General features: G+C 44.4%; 1 protein-coding gene across 1 annotated transcript in view; it reads left to right on the top strand.

Moving 5' to 3' along the window:
* Positions 1-10,012: 10,012 nt before the first annotated feature.
* Positions 10,013-20,575, top strand: part of LOC144752672 (transmembrane domain-containing protein TMIGD3-like) — a 105,229-nt gene continuing 94,666 nt past the window's right edge. The window contains exon 1 of the mRNA XM_078640540.1: positions 10,013-10,022. Coding sequence (XP_078496666.1) covers positions 10,013-10,022 — 10 coding nt within the window. The remainder of the gene's footprint in view (positions 10,023-20,575) is intronic.

Below are 20,575 nucleotides of genomic sequence, written 5' to 3'. Positions count from 1 at the left end.
TTATTAAAACAAGTTCACAGGTCAATTACTTCATTGACCTCCAGTTCTTTATTTACGTCCAAATTATTTTTACACCACAGTATTAAGAAACTCACACTTATATACATATATATACTCTTTTACCGCCCTTTCTCCAATGGGCATTTGGTTTAACTTCGGGATGCGCCAGCAGGCCACAACCAAGATAGCCTGCTCTCTTTAAGTTAACCCCCTTCCGGTCAACAGAGCCGCAGGTGAATAATGTGCCACCACTTGTGGCAACCAGCGGCTTCCGAGGTAGGGCTGGAGAAGCCGAGGCCACCAGCAGGTCAGCCCCAACTCTCCCGCCAGCCCGGAGCCCATGATGATTTAGAGAAACCTGTTCAGAGGTAAAACTGTCACTGGACAAGAAGTTCCCGTGGTATTCTTGTCCGGAACCCCGCTAAAGCCTTGCCTGAAGTCCTAACATTTTTGGGATGGGTGGGTGGGTGCCTTCTTCCCGAGACGTCCGACTCCTGGGCGGTCAGTGGACGAAGAGGGGGTCCCTAAGATGGACGCAGGCTTTTAAGCCTCGCGCCCTTCGACCACTTCCGGGGCGTTAATACCCCCCGCTTCCATTGGTCCTTTTTGCCGCTTTCACTTCCGGGTCAAATGACCCGGAAGTGCTTCCCTGCCGTGGTCGGCCCTTTAATTGGCTGCCACTAACGACGCCACTCCCCTAAGGGGGTGGCGCCTTGCATAGATGGCATACAAAGTGCACTCTCCCCCCCCCACAGCATGCATTAAAAAGATGGCCCCCTTCAACAATTAAACTCAGGAGTCATGCTTTGATTTTCTGCAGTGTGCATGTTTATTAAAACAAGTTCACAGGTCAATTACTTCATTGACCTCCAGTTCTTTATTTACGTCCAAATTATTTTTACACCACAGTATTAAGAAACTCACACTTATATACATATATATACTCTTTTACCGCCCTTTCTCCAATGGGCATTTGGTTTAACTTCGGGTTGCGCCAGCAGGCCACAACCAAGATAGCCTGCTCTCTTTAAGTTAACCCCCTTCCGGTCAACAGAGCCGCAGGTGAATAATGTGCCACCACTTGTGGCAACCAGCGGCTTCCGAGGTAGGGCTGGAGAAGCCGAGGCCACCAGCAGGTCAGCCCCAACTCTCCCGCCAGCCCGGAGCCCATGATGATTTAGAGAAACCTGTTCAGAGGTAAAACTGTCACTGGACAAGAAGTTCCCGTGGTATTCTTGTCCGGAACCCCGCCACAGGGCGAGGCGCTTACTGGCGGACTCGACCTCCCCCCCTGCCCTCAAGAGCTTCGGAGATGGCTCCTAAGACTGTTTGTATGAATATCTCAGTACCCGCCTCCGAAAGGTGCACTCCATCCTTCGCATATAGCTCTGGTCTGGACGTCTGTATTAACTTGTGACGAATAGTTCTAATGCTGGATTTCTGTAAGATTTCTGCCACTGACTGATTTAACCTTTTTATCGATTTATTCACTGCTTTCGTGGGTGCGTCCCGCGACCATACTTGCCTCGGGATGACTTCAGACCATAGCAATACAGCCTTAGGCAAAATATTTTTGACTGCCGCTAGAGTAGTAAACAAGAACTCTTTAACTCCTCTCCTTCCGGCCGGAATCATATCATTGCCTCCACCGTGCAACACGAATACATCTGGATAAGGCATACCTCTGGCCAACGCTGCTTTTAAATCGTTCGGGACGTCGGCTAGGAGCTGCCCGCCTATCCCCACCCAATGATGATCCCATCTCTGCGCCATGTGCACCCTTTGTCCAAGTGTCTCTTTGAAGATCACCCCCGCCCTGCGAATGAAGGAATGGCCGAACCAACATATTTGGATCCTCTGAGGGGAAGTACCTATAGTAAACATTAAGAAACACGGTAAGAACGGACCTAGGCAGAAAGAGGGAGGGAAAAGTACTGATAAAGACTGTTAAACTAATTGCGGACGTACATAACGTTCATAGCATGTTGATTTCCAGCGACCTAATCTCTTAATCGCCTGCTCGGGCAGCCCCAGGCCAGCAGCTGTGGTTGCCGCACCAATGCGAAAAGAATGGGATGTAAAGTCGGTCGGGTCAACACCGATCTTTGCCAAGGTCATTTTGACTACCCTTGTAAACTGGAACCTGGTAAGGGGTAAACCATTCATGTGAACCAGTATTCTATCATCAGCCCCTTGAGGCCTGGTTTGCATGAACCCTCTCATCAAGCTAACCGGGCAGTACGGCTCTCCCTCTACTCTACCCAATTGTAACCAAGCCCCTTTACCTAAAGGGTCCGTTTTGGACCTTCGAACTCTGAGTCTCAGGACATCTTCCGACTCTATTATGTCTGAACACTTTAAGCCTCCCTCCCTATCTGTTTTTGATGCCGGGAGTAATTCAGAGATCCGTAATGCTCCACAAAACGCTAACACGTAGGCCACCCTGAATAGTTGGGTCTCGTAAGGTGAAAAACAAACGAGCGGCAACGTCTCTAAAATTTTTACCAACTTCCCTACATCTATGGGCCTTCTGGAGTCCTTCACCCCAGGCGTCAAGCGCTCCCCACCCCTCACAGCTCTTTTCACCCTCTGATCCTTCGTTGGGTCTCTAACTCCCTTTAACCCTGCATAGAATGCCAATGCTGATAGTTGTCTCTTCATAAATGCCACTGATTTCCCCTTCTCTCTCTGCTGTACTATGAATCCTAACACGCTCTGCGGAACAAAAGCATCTACTAGGCCCGCCCCCTTTAAATATGCCTTATAACATTCCCAAGACTTTTGATACATACACTTAGTCTTGGAGGCCAAGGATGCTGCTATCAACTCGGAGGCAGTGGGGCACCAAACTTCCATAGCTCCGCTGGGAAAGCTGTCATTGTCTTCTCTGCTTGAGGCCAATGTACACGGAACTCTGTCAACTTAAAACGAGATAACGCATCAGCCGCTTTGTTCTCAACCCCAGGAACATGCCTAGCAGTGAAATGGACATTGTGGCTCAAACATTGCCATATTAACTCTTTTAAAAGACGGAGCACCCATGTGCAGGTTGCTCTCTGGTTATTGATCACCATCACTACTGACATGCTGTCTGACCAAAATACAATGTGCCTGTCTGAAAGCATATCCCCCCACAAGTGCAGCGCCACCACTATGGGGAATAACTCTAGGAAAGTAACGTTACGGGTCAGACCTCGTTCTGTCCATTCATCTGGCCAATGCTGCATGCACCATTTAGGACCCAAAATCGCTCCAAAACCAATACTTCCTGCTGCATCAGTGAACAGCTCAAGGTCGGCATTTGAGGTGCTGGCTGACCGCCACAACACCGTGCCATTGAATTCCTGCAAAAAATGCTTCCAAATCAATAAATCTTTTCTCACATCAGCTGAGAGTCTCACTCTGTGGTGTTTTGCCCGCAGCCCAGACATCGCCCGTGCTATACTCCTGGAGAAAGCCCTGCCCATTGGTATGACCCGCAAGGCAAAGTTCAGTTGCCCCAAGAGGACTTGTAACTGATGTAAAGTTACTTTCCTTGCTCCTAGGCAATTGTCAATTGCTGCCTTAAATGCCTCCACTTTTGACCCTGGCAACCTGCACACGCCTAATCTGGTATCGATTTCAATGCCCAAGAATGTCAGACATGTAGTTGGGCCTTCTGTTTTTTCGACTGCCAGTGGTACCCCAAGAGCTTCAGCCAGGTGCTGGAAGCCCAGCAGGGCCTTCCTGCATGACTGGGAACACTTAGGGCCCATGAATAGAAAATCATCCAAGTAGTGTACCAATCCATGGGATCTGTCTGAGGTCAGGAATTGTTCCACCGCCCATTCTAAGAACCTGGCAAAAGTCTCAAAAACTGCACAAGCAATGGAGCATCCCATGGGCATGCACAGGTCTATGAAGTAATTGTCGTCAAAAGTGAAACCAAAGAACTTGGTATCTTCTGGGTGAACAGGAAGTAACCGAAACGCCGACTCAATATCAGCCTTGGCCATTAAGGCTCCCTCACCCAGAGCCTGTAATTTTTTAATTGCTGTGTCGAATGTCGTATAGCGAACCGTGCACAGTTCTGGGTCTAACTTATCATTGACAGACAACCCTGGGGGGCTTGATAAATTATGTATAAGACGGAATTTGCCCTCCTCTTTTTTTGGAACTAAACCCAACGGTGAGCAGATCAGATCAGGGGTAGGTAGATTCTTGAAAGGACCCGCGACCCGCCCCAAGGCGACCTCTTTCATGACTTTGTTTCGCGCTGCTTCCATATTCTGAAGCACTGAACTTTGATTGCGAGGCGGAACATTAGTGGGGGAGGCTGACGATGGGATACGGAAACCAAATGTAAAGCCGTGGAGCAGAAACTGCGCCTCCTCAAGTTTGTCATACTTACTAAGGAGGTGTATCAAAACATGACGTTTAATGGGAGTTGGGAGCTTTGTCGGATGTTTTAGGTGGCTTTCCTTTTGGGGTGTTATGGGAGGACTGGTCTTTGGGATTCCCTGTTTTCTTGAAACATTTGATTTCTGGATGGGATGTTCCCCCGCAGTAAGAACAGCTGTGTTTGAACCTGCACGAGATCCCCCTAGTACACTCATTTCTGTTGAACTGCCAGCAGGCCTGTTTTTTATCACCGACTCCTTTGTCACTCCGAAAGGACTGACTCAGACCAGGGGAACTAGCCTTGGACGTTGAAGGTGAAGGCGAAGAATAGAACACTGTATGCCATAGATTGATCTCCCGTTGATCCCATGCTATCCCCGGGTGAACTGCCTTCATCTGTCTGAACATTCTATCATATTTTAACCATCCCAAGCCTGGAAACTCAGCTGCCGCACCATGTATTAGGGATATGTAACTCATCATTTGAGGACCCAACACGGGATATTTCTCCAGCATAACTGCGGCGTAAATGGCAAATCCCGTGATCCAGTTCTTCATGGACCAATCTACCCAATTCTTCTTTTGATTGTGTTCGCCCTCTTTCGCTCCCCTGGACTTCCCTGAGGCCACCCCTGCATTAAGGAGATCAAACACATCCGTGTATTCACCCCTAAGTATCTTTTCTTTTATATCCGCTGGGACGTGCCAGGTGATCCCCGTAGATGGTGATAGGGTCATTGAGGTTGAACCAAACATTAACGGGCTGAATGCCAAGATTGGTTGACCGGCCGTCTGCCCCCCAGCCCCCCCTTGTATCTGGTTATTACTAGACACTGACCACTCAACTGCGGTGTTAGCTATTGGGGCCTGTGGTGGACACCCTAAATTCGGGTAAGCATTCACCATAACGGGCCCCCCACTTGCCGGGTGATTCGTGTTGGGGATCATCGAGCTTATAGGGCCATTCCCAATTGCTTGCCCATGTGAACCATATAGTTGCATGCCTGGTAACTGTGCCACCCCTCTGGACTGTACCCAAACTTGTGACACCCCGCTACCCGGTTGCGCCACTACTGGCGGTAGCGCCACCTGAGAACCAGGCACCCCCGCATGAGCGACAGGGTACCCCCCTATGTGCGTAGCCTTGGCAGTAACGTGCTGTCCTTCTGCAGCGTCCTTGTCCTTATCAGCGACTGAACTCAAATCAATTGTCTCTAGCACTTCCTCCTCACCTGCTGATGTTGACCGTGGCTCAGCCGCCTTGGGCCGCTTGTCTTTAGCCGCCTCTTCCCTCTCCCTCTTTCTTCCTGTGACTTCGTATCTGCTCTCGCCCCCTCTCGCATCATCTTTAGTGCCCAGTCCACGCCTTTTTCTTTCGTGAACTCCAGAAGCTCCGTAAAAGCGAGCTGCTCATCTTTTGTGGCTGGGGGCTCTTTGCCCTTCCTTGCCCTTTTTGGCGGCATCCTGCACTTGAAGAAAACAAGCGTTAGCACTTTTAAATGACAGTACATGCATTTGGGTTATCAGCCCTTTAACCTGGACCCCATTCCACCCGGCAAAAGCCACCCTGCCTTAGCTTGCCCAAGATGAACCAGGTTGTACCTCAGAAGCTTGCGCCTCCCCCCTGGCTAGAAGACATAATATTGTCACTTTTCAACATTTCATATTATTTAGGCCGTTATTTAATCCTAATAAAACCATTCTATTTAAGAAATATTCTGGAGACTTTTTGCAATCTGCATCGAGCTCTCTGTTCAGACACGGCGTGCCCCCTTGCCTATTTCACTTGATGTTTCTCTGACTTCAAAAATATACCACTATTTTAGCCTTAGCCACCACTGTAAGTGCTAAACATGAAAATCAGTTTAAATTTGAGCTTTAATACCTTTATATGAACTCGTGCTCACTAGATTATTGAGTGAATGTGAAGATTGAATTTCGGATGGACTCTCCTCTAAGCCCTTCAGCATAAAACTCAATGGGAAACAGTAGATGTCAAGAACAATAGCCTGCCTGGCTGCAAAGGAAAGGTGGACTCTTCTGATGCCGCCCCACGGGCACTGGTCCGATATAATTAGACACTACAATGAGAAGGTAGGAGCGGTTCTGCCCGCGCAGCCAAGTTCACTATTAACGTGAGCGGACCTGCGCAGCCCCGCCCTGACTACCATTACCGATATGAAATTACACCACCGCTTCCCCGCAACTCGGACGCGCCATGCGCTTTCTCCGCATACCGCCAAGCGCAACCAAGTTCTCTATTACCGTGAGCGGTCCTACGCAGCCCCGCCCTATCTACCATCACCGCTATGCAATTACCACCACCGCATCCCCGCAACTCGCATGCGCCATGCGCTTTCTCTCCGCATACCGCCAAGCGAAACCCTCCTAAGCCCACATGCCACTCACACGCTACAGGCATACAGGCTAACAAACAACGTACACACACTGCGAGGCCCACTAACCTCCGAGTCGGATTGACCCTCGTCCACGCGACGGTCCTGCCTTCTTCCCGAGACGTCCGACTCCTGGGCGGTCAGTGGACGAAGATGGGGGTCCCTAAGATGGACGCAGGCTTTTAAGCCTCGCGCCCTTCGACCACTTCCGGGGCGTTAATACCCCCCGCTTCCATTGGTCCTTTTTGCCGCTTTCACTTCCGGGTCAAATGACCCGGAAGTGCTTCCCTGCCGTGGTCGGCCCTTTGGCTGCCACTAACGACACCACTCCCCTAAGGGGGTGGCGCCTTGCAGTTTCCACAGAAAAAGACAGGAGCTTGGATGGTGTAATTTATTTCAGCACTGCCAAGCTGTGACCCAAATAACATCATTACTCCCCAACCGAGAGGTAGCATTACCACTGTATCAACATTTTCAGAGATAGTCCTGCAGGCACTGAAATTTGCTCCTAAGATAGACTCCAGCCTTGGAAGAGGAGAGCCTTAAAGACCAAAAAATCAGCCTCTAAGGTGGAAATATCTAAATATGGCAGCCCAGCCCACCAAAACATAAATAATACCCTTTGTCTTTCTTGAGTGGCAGACAGCCCCTGTGCGACATTTTTGTTTGGATCTTCAGATTCCTGAAGAATAAAGTGACCATTATTGAGCTTTGTATATTTCTTATTAGTAGTGGCAAAAACTGGCAACCTTTTATTCTAAAAACATGTTTAAAAAAAGGCAGTCACAGCCATGCAACTATAGGATTTGAGTGCACATGAGTGCAATGTAGAGTGGAGACAAGCACAAAGGGTTTGCTATTCGCCTCGGAGCAATAAGCAAAAACATGGCAAAACCATAAGGGAGTCATCACAAGCTACAGTTCATTCTCCAGCTTGGGTCGACATGGGCTGCTGCCATCGAAAAGCATGCTAAAAGTTGCCAACTCCTATTTTCTGTAGTCCGATCTGGCGGGCACACCTAAACTCTCTGGTGGCTGTCCTGGAATAGAGCACCAGGCACAAGGGGGAGCTACCACTGATGTCTGACTTAGAGACGGGTACAAAGAAGGAGGGCTTTGCACATTATTACAGGACTCTGTCCCTGTAAGCCACAGACCCTCGCATGGATGTGCGAGCTACCACAGCACAATGTGACCTGCCACACAGTCACATCAAATCTGTTTGTATGTCCTTACAACTACACAAATGTGCTCGGATCAGATACCAGGTCGACTATCAATACCTCTCTCCTAAAGGAACTTAAATTCCTCCAAACTGCACTACCATCCCATAGGCAGACCTAACCCATACTTTCCAGACAGACCAACAGCTTTTTCAGAATGCCGCTTTGTCCTAGCATTTTACGATCTACTTTTCCCTGCACTTTCTCAGCGCAGGAAGGTAAAGGCATTGGTCAACCCCTTTTACCTCATTCACAAATAACACTCCTCTCCTAGGTGTCCACATGACATACATAAAACTTTCACCACCTCTCCTTGGAACCAGGGCCGGACTGACTACTGGGCAGTTTGGAATGCCTCAGAGCTGGGGGCTGATTTCTCTGCGGTGGGGGCTGATTTCGTTCATTGAGACCTGCGTGTGCTTCGAAATAATTAAGGTGAAACAAATTTCGTTGAGCACACGCAGGTCTCCATGAACAAAATCAGCCCCCAGCTCAGCAGCATTCCAAACTGCCCGGTAGCCAGTCCGGCCCTGCTTGGAACTTCCCATCTGCTGCCTGTATATTATACTGTGAGAAAGTGGCTCTATATATAATGGACCAGAATAAGGTACAGTGTGTATAGAGTCCATAAACCCCAGAGGTATAACAGAGGTTAAAGCCAGGTGTGGCCTTACTCTCTAAAGTGGTAGCTTGGTCGAGCAGTAAGGCAGTACCAGACCAGGACAGTGTAAATCATTTGCTGTACACACTCAGTCAGCAAAAGGTTTCACACACTCAAAGACTTAACTCCAGGCCAATTGTTGTTATATCAAAAGATATAGTTGTTTTATTTTTAGAACCAACAGGCATCAAAAATATACTGTTCTCAATATGAGAAGTCTCAGATGAGTACTTTGCAGAAAGGCAATAAACTTTGTAAAGACAATAGGTAAGGGGTTGCAGTAGGCAATGCAATTCTACACACAATTTAGCATTGAGGTCAATGGATTCCCTTATATAAACACAGGTGATTACTTTGTAGATTACTTTGGTAATTCCAGGACTGGCTCCTAGGTTCAGTCCTGGGGTCTAAGCTGGAAACAGTTTAGCAAAAACGTTTTAGGTATTGTGGTGATTTTTCAGGAATAAAAAGCTATTTTAAAAGTTCACACTTAGAAACTTTTCCACAGAAATCTGGCAATGTTATCCAATGGGAGACAATTCAGGTTGCAGGTAAAGTACGATTTTATTACTTTTGTAATCCAGTACTGGTCTCCTGGGGCCAGCACTTGGGTTTCAACTCAAAACAGGTAAGTAATTACGTTTCAGTATTTCGTATGATTTTTAAAGAATATTTCTAGTTTTCAAAAGTAGACACTTAGAAGAAATTTCATAGAAAAGCAGACAATGGATTCCTATGGAGAAAATACAACTTACTAGTAAACCCGCTAGGGATTACTTTTGCCTTTGAGCACTGGGCTACAAGGTACAGTACTGGCTCTTCTCCTGCTGACAGGTGAGCATTTCGGAATTCGGAATTCGGATGATTTTATATGAATACTTCAAGTTTTCAAAAGTAGACACAGGATTTTTCGAGTCAAACCAGTCAATGTTATTCAATGGCAGGTGAGTTACCGGTTTCCTGGTGAGTACTCGACTGGTGAAGTTGTGGTTCTGGGCAGAGACTCAGGGGTCCTCCAGGGTGAAGTAGGTACAGTTGGTTCACCCTCAGCGGCGCAGGGGCGGCCGGTTGCAGAGGTAGTTAGGCCCAGTATTATCCAACGGGGGCGTGGGGCCCCCGGTTGGTTGTTGCTGGCTAGCAAGCCACGCGGCTGTGGGAGCTGGGCTCCTGGTCACTTGCTCAGGGCAACGGGGGAAGCAGGATAGGACAAAGGTGGCACAGCCAGCGGTACTCGGGCGGCTGGGTGCAGGGTGCTTTTGAGCCGTCGGGCGCTCAATGTTATCCAATGGAAAAGGTCAAAAGGGAACAAAGGCTGCAGGCTCAGGGGCAGAGACTCTCAAGGGGCGACCAGCATGTCGAGAGGTAAGTTAGGATCTTGGAGAACAGGTCTTCTTCTTCTTCTTTTTTTTTTTTTTTTTAAATATTTTTATTGACAATTTTTACATAATTAATACATTCCCCCCCACCCCCCCCTTTCCCTGACCAAGAGCATGTCGAGAAAGAAAAAAAACATAGATACATAGATAAATTAATAAGCCACTATATACCAACATACAATACAAATTAATCCGGAATGTGCTATATGATTCCAAAAAGGTATACGTATACATAATACCACATACTTAATATATACATACATCATCTGTTGGTCTAAGCTACGTTATAGGGATACAAAATGATATATATGTAAATAATACTATAATCCAAGATAGCTTATAAAGTTATAAAAGGAGTACATCTGTGTATACTACTATATGCTTATTACATACATGCATCAGTTAATTTTCACTGTGCTTAAGAAGTATAAAGAAATATATATGTAAATAATACTATATACGCTAAATGAAATCAAGTATGTCTCTGAATCCATGATAGCATTGGTGACCAGATCCGCATACCCATTAATCTTTTTTTAACGCCTTTGTTTTTATAAATTGCAACCTCCAGACTACAGGTGGCTAAAAACCTAGCCCTCAATTGTTGAAATGCCGGTGGCTCTGGATCTAACCAAGCTGATGCAATTGTAAGTCGAAGTATTGCCATGGCCACAAATATTAGCCCCTGACTGTTTATCTGCAATTCCCGGTTTGCCACACCAAGCATTATTTCTTCAGTTGAGATTTCTATTCTTGTTTCACAGACCTCTGATAAGAATTCCGAGATATCATTAATCAGCTTAATAAGAGTGTTACATGTAGCAAATATATGAATAATATCGGCCCCATATAGTGCACAACGAGGGCATGTTGTTCCCTTCCCTGTTCCCCATTTAGTAATCTTCTTAGGGGTATAGTAAAGGCAGAAGAAGGTTTTGTAAAATTGTGCCTGTAGTTTTATTGACATCAATGAATTCAAAGCTAAGTCGTATGCCATGCGGGGAATATTTGACTGTACTTCTAGTTGTTCCTGCCAGAATGCGTATTGTTTCTCCATATCATCTAGGGCCATTACATTAAAATATTCATAGATTTCCCCGATCCCGAGAGTTTCTTTGTTCCTGCATAGATTGTCAATCAATTGATTATTCAGGAATTTCTCCCGACCACCAGTTTTCTTTGTTAGAAAATCTCTAACTTGTAAGAACTTGAAAAAATCCCTATGGCTGATGTTGTATTCCTCATGTAGATCATGCTCTATAGTGGAATCAATGACAAATTTATTACAGCTGCTCAAGGACTTTATAATAAACCGAGTGCGAGAGTATTAGTTAATGGGCTCCTATCTGAAAATTTTGCAATCACAAGAGGAACCAGGCAGGGATGCCCCTGCTCACCGCTTTTATTTGCAATATATATCGACCCATTCATTCGTTGGTTAGATAACTGTGTATATATATCACCAATTACAATACGTAGGCATAATACTAAAACATTGGCATATGCCGACGATATTGCGATTGTCACCAGCGATCCCTGTATAGCTATGCCGGTAATAGAAGAAGAGGCATACTTATTTGGAGTCGTGTCTGGATACAAACTGAATTCTAATAAAACTCAAATCGTGTTAAACAACAAGATTGTGATGGTTGATCCAAGAGTGACTGAGGAGGCCGTATACCTAGGGGTAACAATAAGTGCAAAAATCACAAACATTGTCGATATTAACTTAAAACCTCTGATTTCCCGAACAAAGAAGGAAATGATCCGATTGGATAATCTACATTTAACTATAGGGGGCCGGTGTAACTTGATTAAGATGGTTTTTTTGCCTCGATTCTTATATTTCTTTAGGACCATCTGCCTTGAATTCCCCCCCAAGATCTTTGTGACTATTGACTCCATGCTTTCAAGTTTTATTTGGGGATATAAGAAACCACGTCGAGCTCTTAAAAAATTGACATTACCGAAGGAAAAGGGAGGTCTATCCCTACCGAACTTTAAATTATACTACTGGGCTACTGTTATAAAATACTGTGCCTACTTGATCTCGAATGGTAGCAATAGTCAAGAGATACCGTCACCTCAAGAACTCCTATTAGGAGAAGATTGTGCCGGCTGCTTTTGGCGACATACAAATGATAACTACTTTAAGAAAGTCAAATTTAAGACTATTAGAGGGGCATATAAAGCATGGAGTAGTATTCGCAAGGTGTTGGGGCTCGGGCGATTTTCGTTTTACACACCAATGAATGGTAATAACGATCTACCACTAATATTTCATGATACCTGCATAAACAGATGGGTATCAGCGGGGATGGTGCAACTGGGCTGCTTTTATAAACAAGGCTGCCTCAAGATGTTTGAGGATCTACATGAGGAATACAACATCAGCCATAGGGATTTTTTCAAGTTCTTCTTCTTCTTCTTGATCTTCTTTCTTCTTTTGGTATCGGGATCTGAGGAAGGAAGGTTCAGGGAGCCCCTAAATACTGAATTTAGAAGCGTTACAGGTAGGGCAAGGGCAGGGACCAATAGGTCCCTGTCCTGGGGTGGGTACACCCCCTAGCCTGCTCCTCTCCTGTGGGAGGGGGGTAGGAGCCTAGCTGGGATTGGGCAGGGCTCCGCATCTTCAAGATGGACGGAGCCCGGGGTCGTGCTTCACCTCATCTTCCCCACCTGAGGGGTGGGGTTGGCACAGGCTGGCACACCCCCTTTCTGACGTAGTTTTTCCCGCCAGTCTTCCCGTCAGAGTGGGGTTCAGAACTGGTGGGTGCCAGTTGCTGGGAACAGAAAATGGTCTGGAGAAGTTCACAGACGCGGCATGCCTTTGAAGCTTCCCCCTGCCCATCCTGGGGGAGGAGACCTAGCACCTCACCCAGGATGTGCATTATTGCAGGCCCAGGAGAGCTGGGGGCTCTCCACCCAAGGGTCCAGCAACATATCTGCTGTGTGGCAGCCTCTGCAGCCACTAAGCCCAGACGTGGATTGTAGGTTAGGTTTTCAGAGGGCATCTTTAAGATGCCCTCGGGTACATTTCACATTAAATCCCACACTGGCATCAGTGCGGGTTTAATGTGCTTAGAAGTTTGGTACCAAACTTGTCAGTCTTCAGTGTAGCCATTATGGTGCTGTGGAGTTTGTAATGACAACCTCCCAGCACCATATACTCTTAATGGCATCACTGCACTTACAGTGCCCAGGAATGGCCCTGGGTACTGTAGGGGCACAGGGCACATGCACCTGTGCCCACACCTCTGGCATAGGGCACACAGCTAGAGGGGTGACTGAAGTATGCCAGGGCAGTGGGTTCTGTGGGCATGGAACACAGGGTTATGTGCCATGTCGACTCTTGGTTTAGCTCTGTACCTAGACACTCAGCCTGCAAAGGCAGTGTGTGGGTGTCAGGCTACAGGGCCCCTGAGGGTGGCACAATAAGTGCTGCAGTCCTCAGGGGTCTTCTCTGGTCACCATGCCCTGGGTACCTAGGGTACCATTTACTAGGGGCTAACAGGTGGCCAGAGATGCCAATTGGGTTTTAGTTTCAACACAGCTTTCAGGGAAGGAACACAGGCCCTGGGTACCTGGTTGGCAGGAACCCAGGGCTCACTCAGTCAAAGCACATCAGCAGTTCAGAAAAAAGTGGGGGCATACCAGTGCAAGAAAGATGCCACTTTCTCACATATACCACTTGCTACTTTAATGTTGCTCTAATGATTTTTGGCCAATAAAGTAATTAGAATCTGTGAGGGACGAAAAATCCATCACATTGACAATGCCAATAGCTCAGAGCTCGGGCATTGCCCAGACCTATTTGCTTTGTCAATGCTTGTTTTTGTTAAAGCAATGAGGGAGAATGCCAACATTGTCACTAAAAAATATAACTCACGTGAAATTCTTCATCGTGCCCAAAAATTATAATTAGGCTTTCCTGTTTTCACTTTCTACATTTAGTAAGTTCTGGTGGGGGTTTTCAGTGTTTTCCAACAATTCCAATCCCTTGAAAAACAGTGGTTATCAGTGATTACACATTTTTGCATGATTAAAAACAACAGAAACAGTGTTTTTTTTCAGTGTTTATGAAAAGTTTTGCTTTCATTTTTGCTTGCTTTCTGCACTGATTTTGCATGGTATATGGAAACTGTACGTACAGTGTGTGTGATACTTTTAAGAAATCAAACTTATTGTAGTACACCATACACTACTTCTTCAGTGACTATTTGGTCATGCACGTTCACTCTTTCCTTCTCATGGAAACTTTTATATGTGAAAAGGCCCTCTCAGCATTGGCTCTTGAGAAGGGCTGTGCCAAAACAGCCAGTACACAATTTTCTAACTCTGACACAGCTTTCCATGCCAATACTTGTTCACCTGAAGATTGCTATTCTATTGGACAGGTTCTGCAACATATGCGTTGAATTGGGTGAATTTACCCTCAGAGTTATTGAAGTAGTCAAAAATGAAGCAGTACTTTTCAAAGTACAGAGAAAATTCCTCTTTACGGAAGGGATCTAGAACTTGTGCAGAGTAACCACAGTGAAGCTTTATTGACTTCAAATGCTATGGTTGATGATGGGACATTCCTATGCATCATTGCAAGCCATTTCCTATGCATTGTAAAACAATATTCCTGAATTGCTCCTCAGAATTTCTTAGCTTACCAAGTGGCAAGCACTCTAACATGGAACATGGTCTCCATAAGGCCCTTGTTCATAGCAACAACTGCAAATGGTGACATTGGAATGCTGGTGCTCCGGGCTTCTCCATGAAATCTGAAGCCCGGGGCACTCCATTGTTTTCAATGGATTTTCCAGCATTCCAATGTTCTGATTATTATTCATTTAGGGGATAGTATTAGGTGTTGTTGCATTTTGTTTTGAATTATGATTCACTGAGCCTATACAACATTTTGTGTACATGCTGACTGTGATTTTTACAGTGTATTTTCCTATTAAAGATGGTGAGTCAGAGATGGGTCACTGATACTTAGAGAACAGACTCACATTGGTCTGTTGCATACTTTGAACTTCTTGTTCTTGAGAGAGACCCAATAGGAATGAATTGGAAGCCATTCCTTATTTGCGACTCGCAATTTGCGAGTCACAAATAAAGAATATGTAGGAATCGCTATTTTTATAGCGATTCCTACATGCATAGGATTTTGCGAGTCCTTAATTGAGATTCCTTAATATTCGCAATTAAGGACTCACACAAATCCTACCTTGAAGCATGTGCCTGTAAGTCTGCTCAACATGGTAATTAGGCCCTATGTACAACCTCAAACCTCTATTTGTTACTATCATTATATGATGAACATAAAAGGTATCTCCAATGATAGCAGTGAAGTTCTGAGAGCAGGTATTCTAGGCCCTAGTTCCCTGGAGTAGTAGCACCTGGCCTGCTGCCATGACATCACGGGTGTTTGGACAAAATGTTTAAAAGAAAATATCAGGATACAGAAATATTGGACATTAAATATTGTGACGTACAAATATCATGATGTGCAAATATAATTGAGAAGAAAATCATTTTTGAGGTAAGTAATATCTTTGTGAATATTATTGATGTTTTTAATATTGTTTCCACTGGTATGGTGGTTACAATATTGTTATTTTATTATTTTAATGTGTTTAATGTGTTTTAGTTGATATATGAATTTTCTCTGTTACTATTGTCTATATAAATGTTTAAACTTTTTTCTAAATATAGCTTGTAATTTTAAGACTCTTCAGACTTATCAAGTAAAGAAACCATAGGGTTAAAAAGTGTGCATGAACTACCGTACAAGCCTATAAGACTAACTACATAGAGTATGTTAAAAGAAACAAGGAACCATACAGAATGAAGAATGCAGCTCCCTAAAAGTGCAGTGAACACTGAAGTCGTGAATAGGATTAAAACCCATACAGGTCCGGTTTTAAACAACGCGCACGACAAACAAAGGAATAGATGACCGCAAAAGACCGGATATAGGTTTATCAACTCAGAAGGAAAATAATGAACCTAGAAAAAATCAACAAGAAGGGGTCTTACAGAAAGGCACTCAAATAAACAGAGGCCCAAATGATTGGACACTAAGAAGCATAAATTCTTATCACGCCAACATGATGCAACAATCATCAAGACAACAGCCAGTAAAGACGGAGCCCTGTATGTATCCTCTCCCTCAGTCAAAAACTGAGGAGTAAGCACAACATCTAAATAATTAGATCATACTAACACCACAGTACATATCACAGGGCCTTCGGGATTACCTGAATAGAGGAAATGTTCTAAGTTTAATGGCAGCAATACCAACTTTAAACCATCTCTCCAAATCTACTATATATTGGGTTAATCAAACAGGGAGATATACATCAAAATGAGCAAACTCTGTCCACCTGGAACTTACCAGAGACTGTCTCATTAATTTTAAATATAACCCAACAGTTCAAAGACAGGAGTAGAACACTTTCTAAGCCCGTAAGGCAATGCTACCCCTTACCCTTGTTACGACTGTACAACAATCGATCCTAAACAAGATTTATAACTCCAGTATATTCTGTATTACAAAACGCGAGAGTTGACTCAAGAGGTATCGAGTCAGAACTAAAAACACAAAGAAACACCCAGGTTGATTATGGCAGACCCCAGATGGCTTCACGTAGGGAATGATTCAATAGAAACAAAGGGAACCAGTTGTCACTAAATCCCTTATCCTGGAACATTGCAGGAGCAAACATAGCTGATCACTCCAGTTCAAGTAGCAGGCTACACTCTACACCACGTAAAAGCAACAAGATCCCAACGACATGGCAGGCCAATGGGTGACATGGCCGCTTACTTCTCCGCAGCATTACATATTACATCTGTTCAAATGCCTGCCACGATATTTGATATTCAATTGATTAATATCAACCTGGTGCATAGTAAAGTAGCGAATACAATCATTCTTATAAATGTTTGTGTACATCCAAGGAGTGAGGGAAAAAACGCCCAATTCAACAAACTGACCACCGTAATAACGGAAATATGGTTTGAGAATCCATCCTGGAAAATAATAGTAACAGGCGATTTAATTCTAACCTAATATATACACCAGAGGAAGCTAACCACTTAACCTCAGTAAAGACAATATGGGCAGTGCAATCCCAAGCACCCCAACCCTTAAATGATATGATTCAAGAGGATGGAAACTAGTGACAGATCTAGAGTACCTAGGCATGAGAGTAATAAATGGTAGAATCCAACAGGACAGACCTCCGAACTTCACATATATAGGAATTTTCCAATAAATATAACACTAGAAGTGATCATTCTTATCAGCAACTTAAACTAATCGCCCCTCCACCAAGTCAGGACAAATATCAACATCCAATCTAAAGAGCATAAGATGGTCGAGCAACACCCTCCCTGAAATAGCCAAAGGAACTGATAATAAAATGCGAGCCCCTGTAGGAATCTCAGGTATCTGCCTGGGTAGCCTTTCTAACAAACTTGCTACATGATGTCCCTACACTATTCCACAAGATCGGGACACACACAGCTTAAATGTCTGGGGAAAAAAGCCTGGCTTATAAGGAATGAAATAAGAGGCACAGTTAGACCCAAAGGGACAATGTTGTGTTTAAAACCCCTAGGAAAAAAAATAAAAACCTCAAGAAGCAGTACAAAAAAGAAATCTGGGAGGACAAGAAAATGCAAACAGATAACTTTTGGTCCAAACTCCTTTTTAACGCAGACCATTCAAATGCCAGAGCTTTGTGGTAACAGATAAATTGCCTCACAATATCATCAAAAACAATTAATGCTGCCTGTGTTACAGAGCCTGCCTGGATACTTTACTTAACTAAAACCTTTGTGTAAGTGGAACATAGAAGGGACGAAGCAACAAGAACCCCTAAACATCCATCAATGATGGATGACAACACAATAACATGCTTAACTACAAGAAGGCCAAGTACCAATATTATCCTTCCGTATTCAAATAGTTCAACTGAATAGGCCGAACCAGTATACACATTTATCAAGATAGAGAAAGAGCTACAATATGCCCCAAAAGCAGCAAATTATATAACAACATTTTTTTCAATGCAATAAACAGAAGACAAAGTTTTCAAAGTAATACGTTCAGGCCGAATGGACACTGCCCCAGGTCCAAATGGTGTCCCCCAGGTGATTTCTAAATCGGAACCTGACTTCTGACCATCCCAGTTGTCTCATTTTTACAATGAAGCTAGCAGTTCACGCATACTTCCAGAGAGCTGGAGAGGCTCTATAATTAACCATGTATACAAAGGAGGGTCCCGGATAGAACCAGCAAACTACAGAATGGTTGCTTTAATAGACTCAAAGCAAAATACCATGCCTCACTGGTTCTTAAAGACCTGGTAGACTGGTCAGATAATAACAACATAATCCTTTTTAACCCGTCTGGATTTCACAAGGGCTCTGGCACAATCACGAACATTCTAGCTCTAGGATTAATGGCAGAAAAGACCGCCAGACAGCGGAAAAATCTGCATTTATGTTTCTTAGACTTCAAGGTGGCAATTGACTGAGTCACTAGAGGAATATTATGGAACAAACTAAGGCAGTGGGGCCTTCCAGGTCCAACCCTCTAAGCCATAATGCAGCTGTACACAAATACGTGGATGCAAGTGATTGTAGCAGATGGCACCAGACTAACGAGAAAAATGCACACCGAAGCTGGACTAAAACAAGGTTGCGTTTTAGCCCCTCATTTGTGCAGCTTTTATGGCTGATCTCTCGTCAAAGTTAGACCAGGTAAACTCGCATCCACCATGCCTAGGTCCATTACGACTTACGCACCTATACTATGCAGACGATATAGCTCTGTTGAGTTACACAAGAGTAGATCTTCAAAGAGGGATTAATGAACTGGAACACTTTGCCAAGGAAGACTCATTATAAATAAATATAGCAAAAACAAAAGTCGTGACCATAAGCCATCGTCTCCACGCACAACAACCACTTAAACTAGGTAACACCACCTGGAGGCAGTTACAAATTACAAATAGCTCGGCTTACATATAGACAACCGACAATCTAACTAAGCTAGCAAATGGGTTGATATATGCCTTTTCCACCATAGCAAAGAGCTTAAATGGTCCATCGTTTAAACCACTATCAGCTGTTATTATAGCAAAACTCTTGCCGACCATAGCTTATGTAAATTAAGTCCAACATGGTAAAGACGCATTAATCCATGAAAGACTTAAAAAAAATATACAAAACAGTTTTCAGTTTACCACGGAGCTCCTCTCCAGCACAGGTCCTCCTGGAATTTGGACTACTGCAGCATTATCTATCCAGGAAGTATGCACCCATAAAGCTGGAGAGGTGTGGTGCAGTGGCCAGGGCAGCTGACTTGGGAGCACAGGGGTCACGGTTCGATACCCGGCTCTGGAGGCAGCACAGCTCAGCACCATGTGACTCTGGGCAATAGCTCACTTAATTTCCACAACGGCCCCCAGTGCCTTGAGACCCGTAAGAGTGAGTAGTTCGCGCTTTACAAATATGGATTTACAAAATCTGGTCAAATCGTCAGAATCCATTTAATACTTCTATCTGGAAGGCACAGGAAAATGATCTTCGATCAGCCTACAACAAGCACTTGTGGTCATCCAAAAAGTAAACGAATGACAGATCTTTGGCAACAGAACCTACCGTATTCGACATTTCAACAAACACTGAATAAAGTGACAAAAAGGCACTCGCTAATTGAAGATAAAATCATATTTGCCCAGCGCTTCCATGCGTGGATGGTATTGCACTCGTATTCGGTACTACAGCTCGCAGCTTACTTAAGCATTACATACTCCCTATATATAAAAAGAAAGCTACTAGCAATACGTCTTGGGTCACTACCGACTAATGCTGGTCAACCAGCCTGGGAATATAATGGGCCATTGTCTTGCACCCTTTGTGGTGCAGCACAGCAGGACTTTGTTATTTCAATTTGCATATGTCCTGTTTTAAAACCGAATCGACTTTTAGTGCTAAAAAAAACTCTTAACGCTAGGGGTATTCACACCTGCAGATCTCCGAACGATCCACAGCATAACTGCAAATGGCTAAAATGTTGACTTCTTTACGAGAGACTAAACTGAAAAAATATCTCGATACAGGCCAATATGGTGTGAAAAGTACAAAAGCACTTTATGTCAAAAAAATGTTTTGGGACATTTGTTTAAATATTGTTTCTTTCTCCTTCAAATGTACTGCTGGTGACCATCAGCTTTTAAAATGTATATTATATTTGTCATAACATGCCCAGTTTTATTGATATAGTGTTATGGTTTTAATGAACTTAAACAATAATGATTCATTCATTCATTCGTTCTAATCACCCCACAAGACACCATACATGATAAATGCATATAAAGTACTTGAGTAGCAACGAGGTTAGACTTGCAGACTGGTTGATGGAGAAAGGTGAATGAAGACGTAGCTGCAAAGTATGGCATGATGGCGCTGTAAGGTATGCGAAAAGACTATACATGCAACTGTGTTGTTTGATGGCTGATAATAATGTAG

Source organism: Lissotriton helveticus, chromosome 5_1, assembly GCF_964261635.1.
Source record: "Lissotriton helveticus chromosome 5_1, aLisHel1.1, whole genome shotgun sequence".
NCBI classification, from domain to species: domain Eukaryota; kingdom Metazoa; phylum Chordata; class Amphibia; order Caudata; family Salamandridae; genus Lissotriton; species Lissotriton helveticus.
This window is presented reverse-complemented; position numbering and strand designations above follow the sequence as displayed.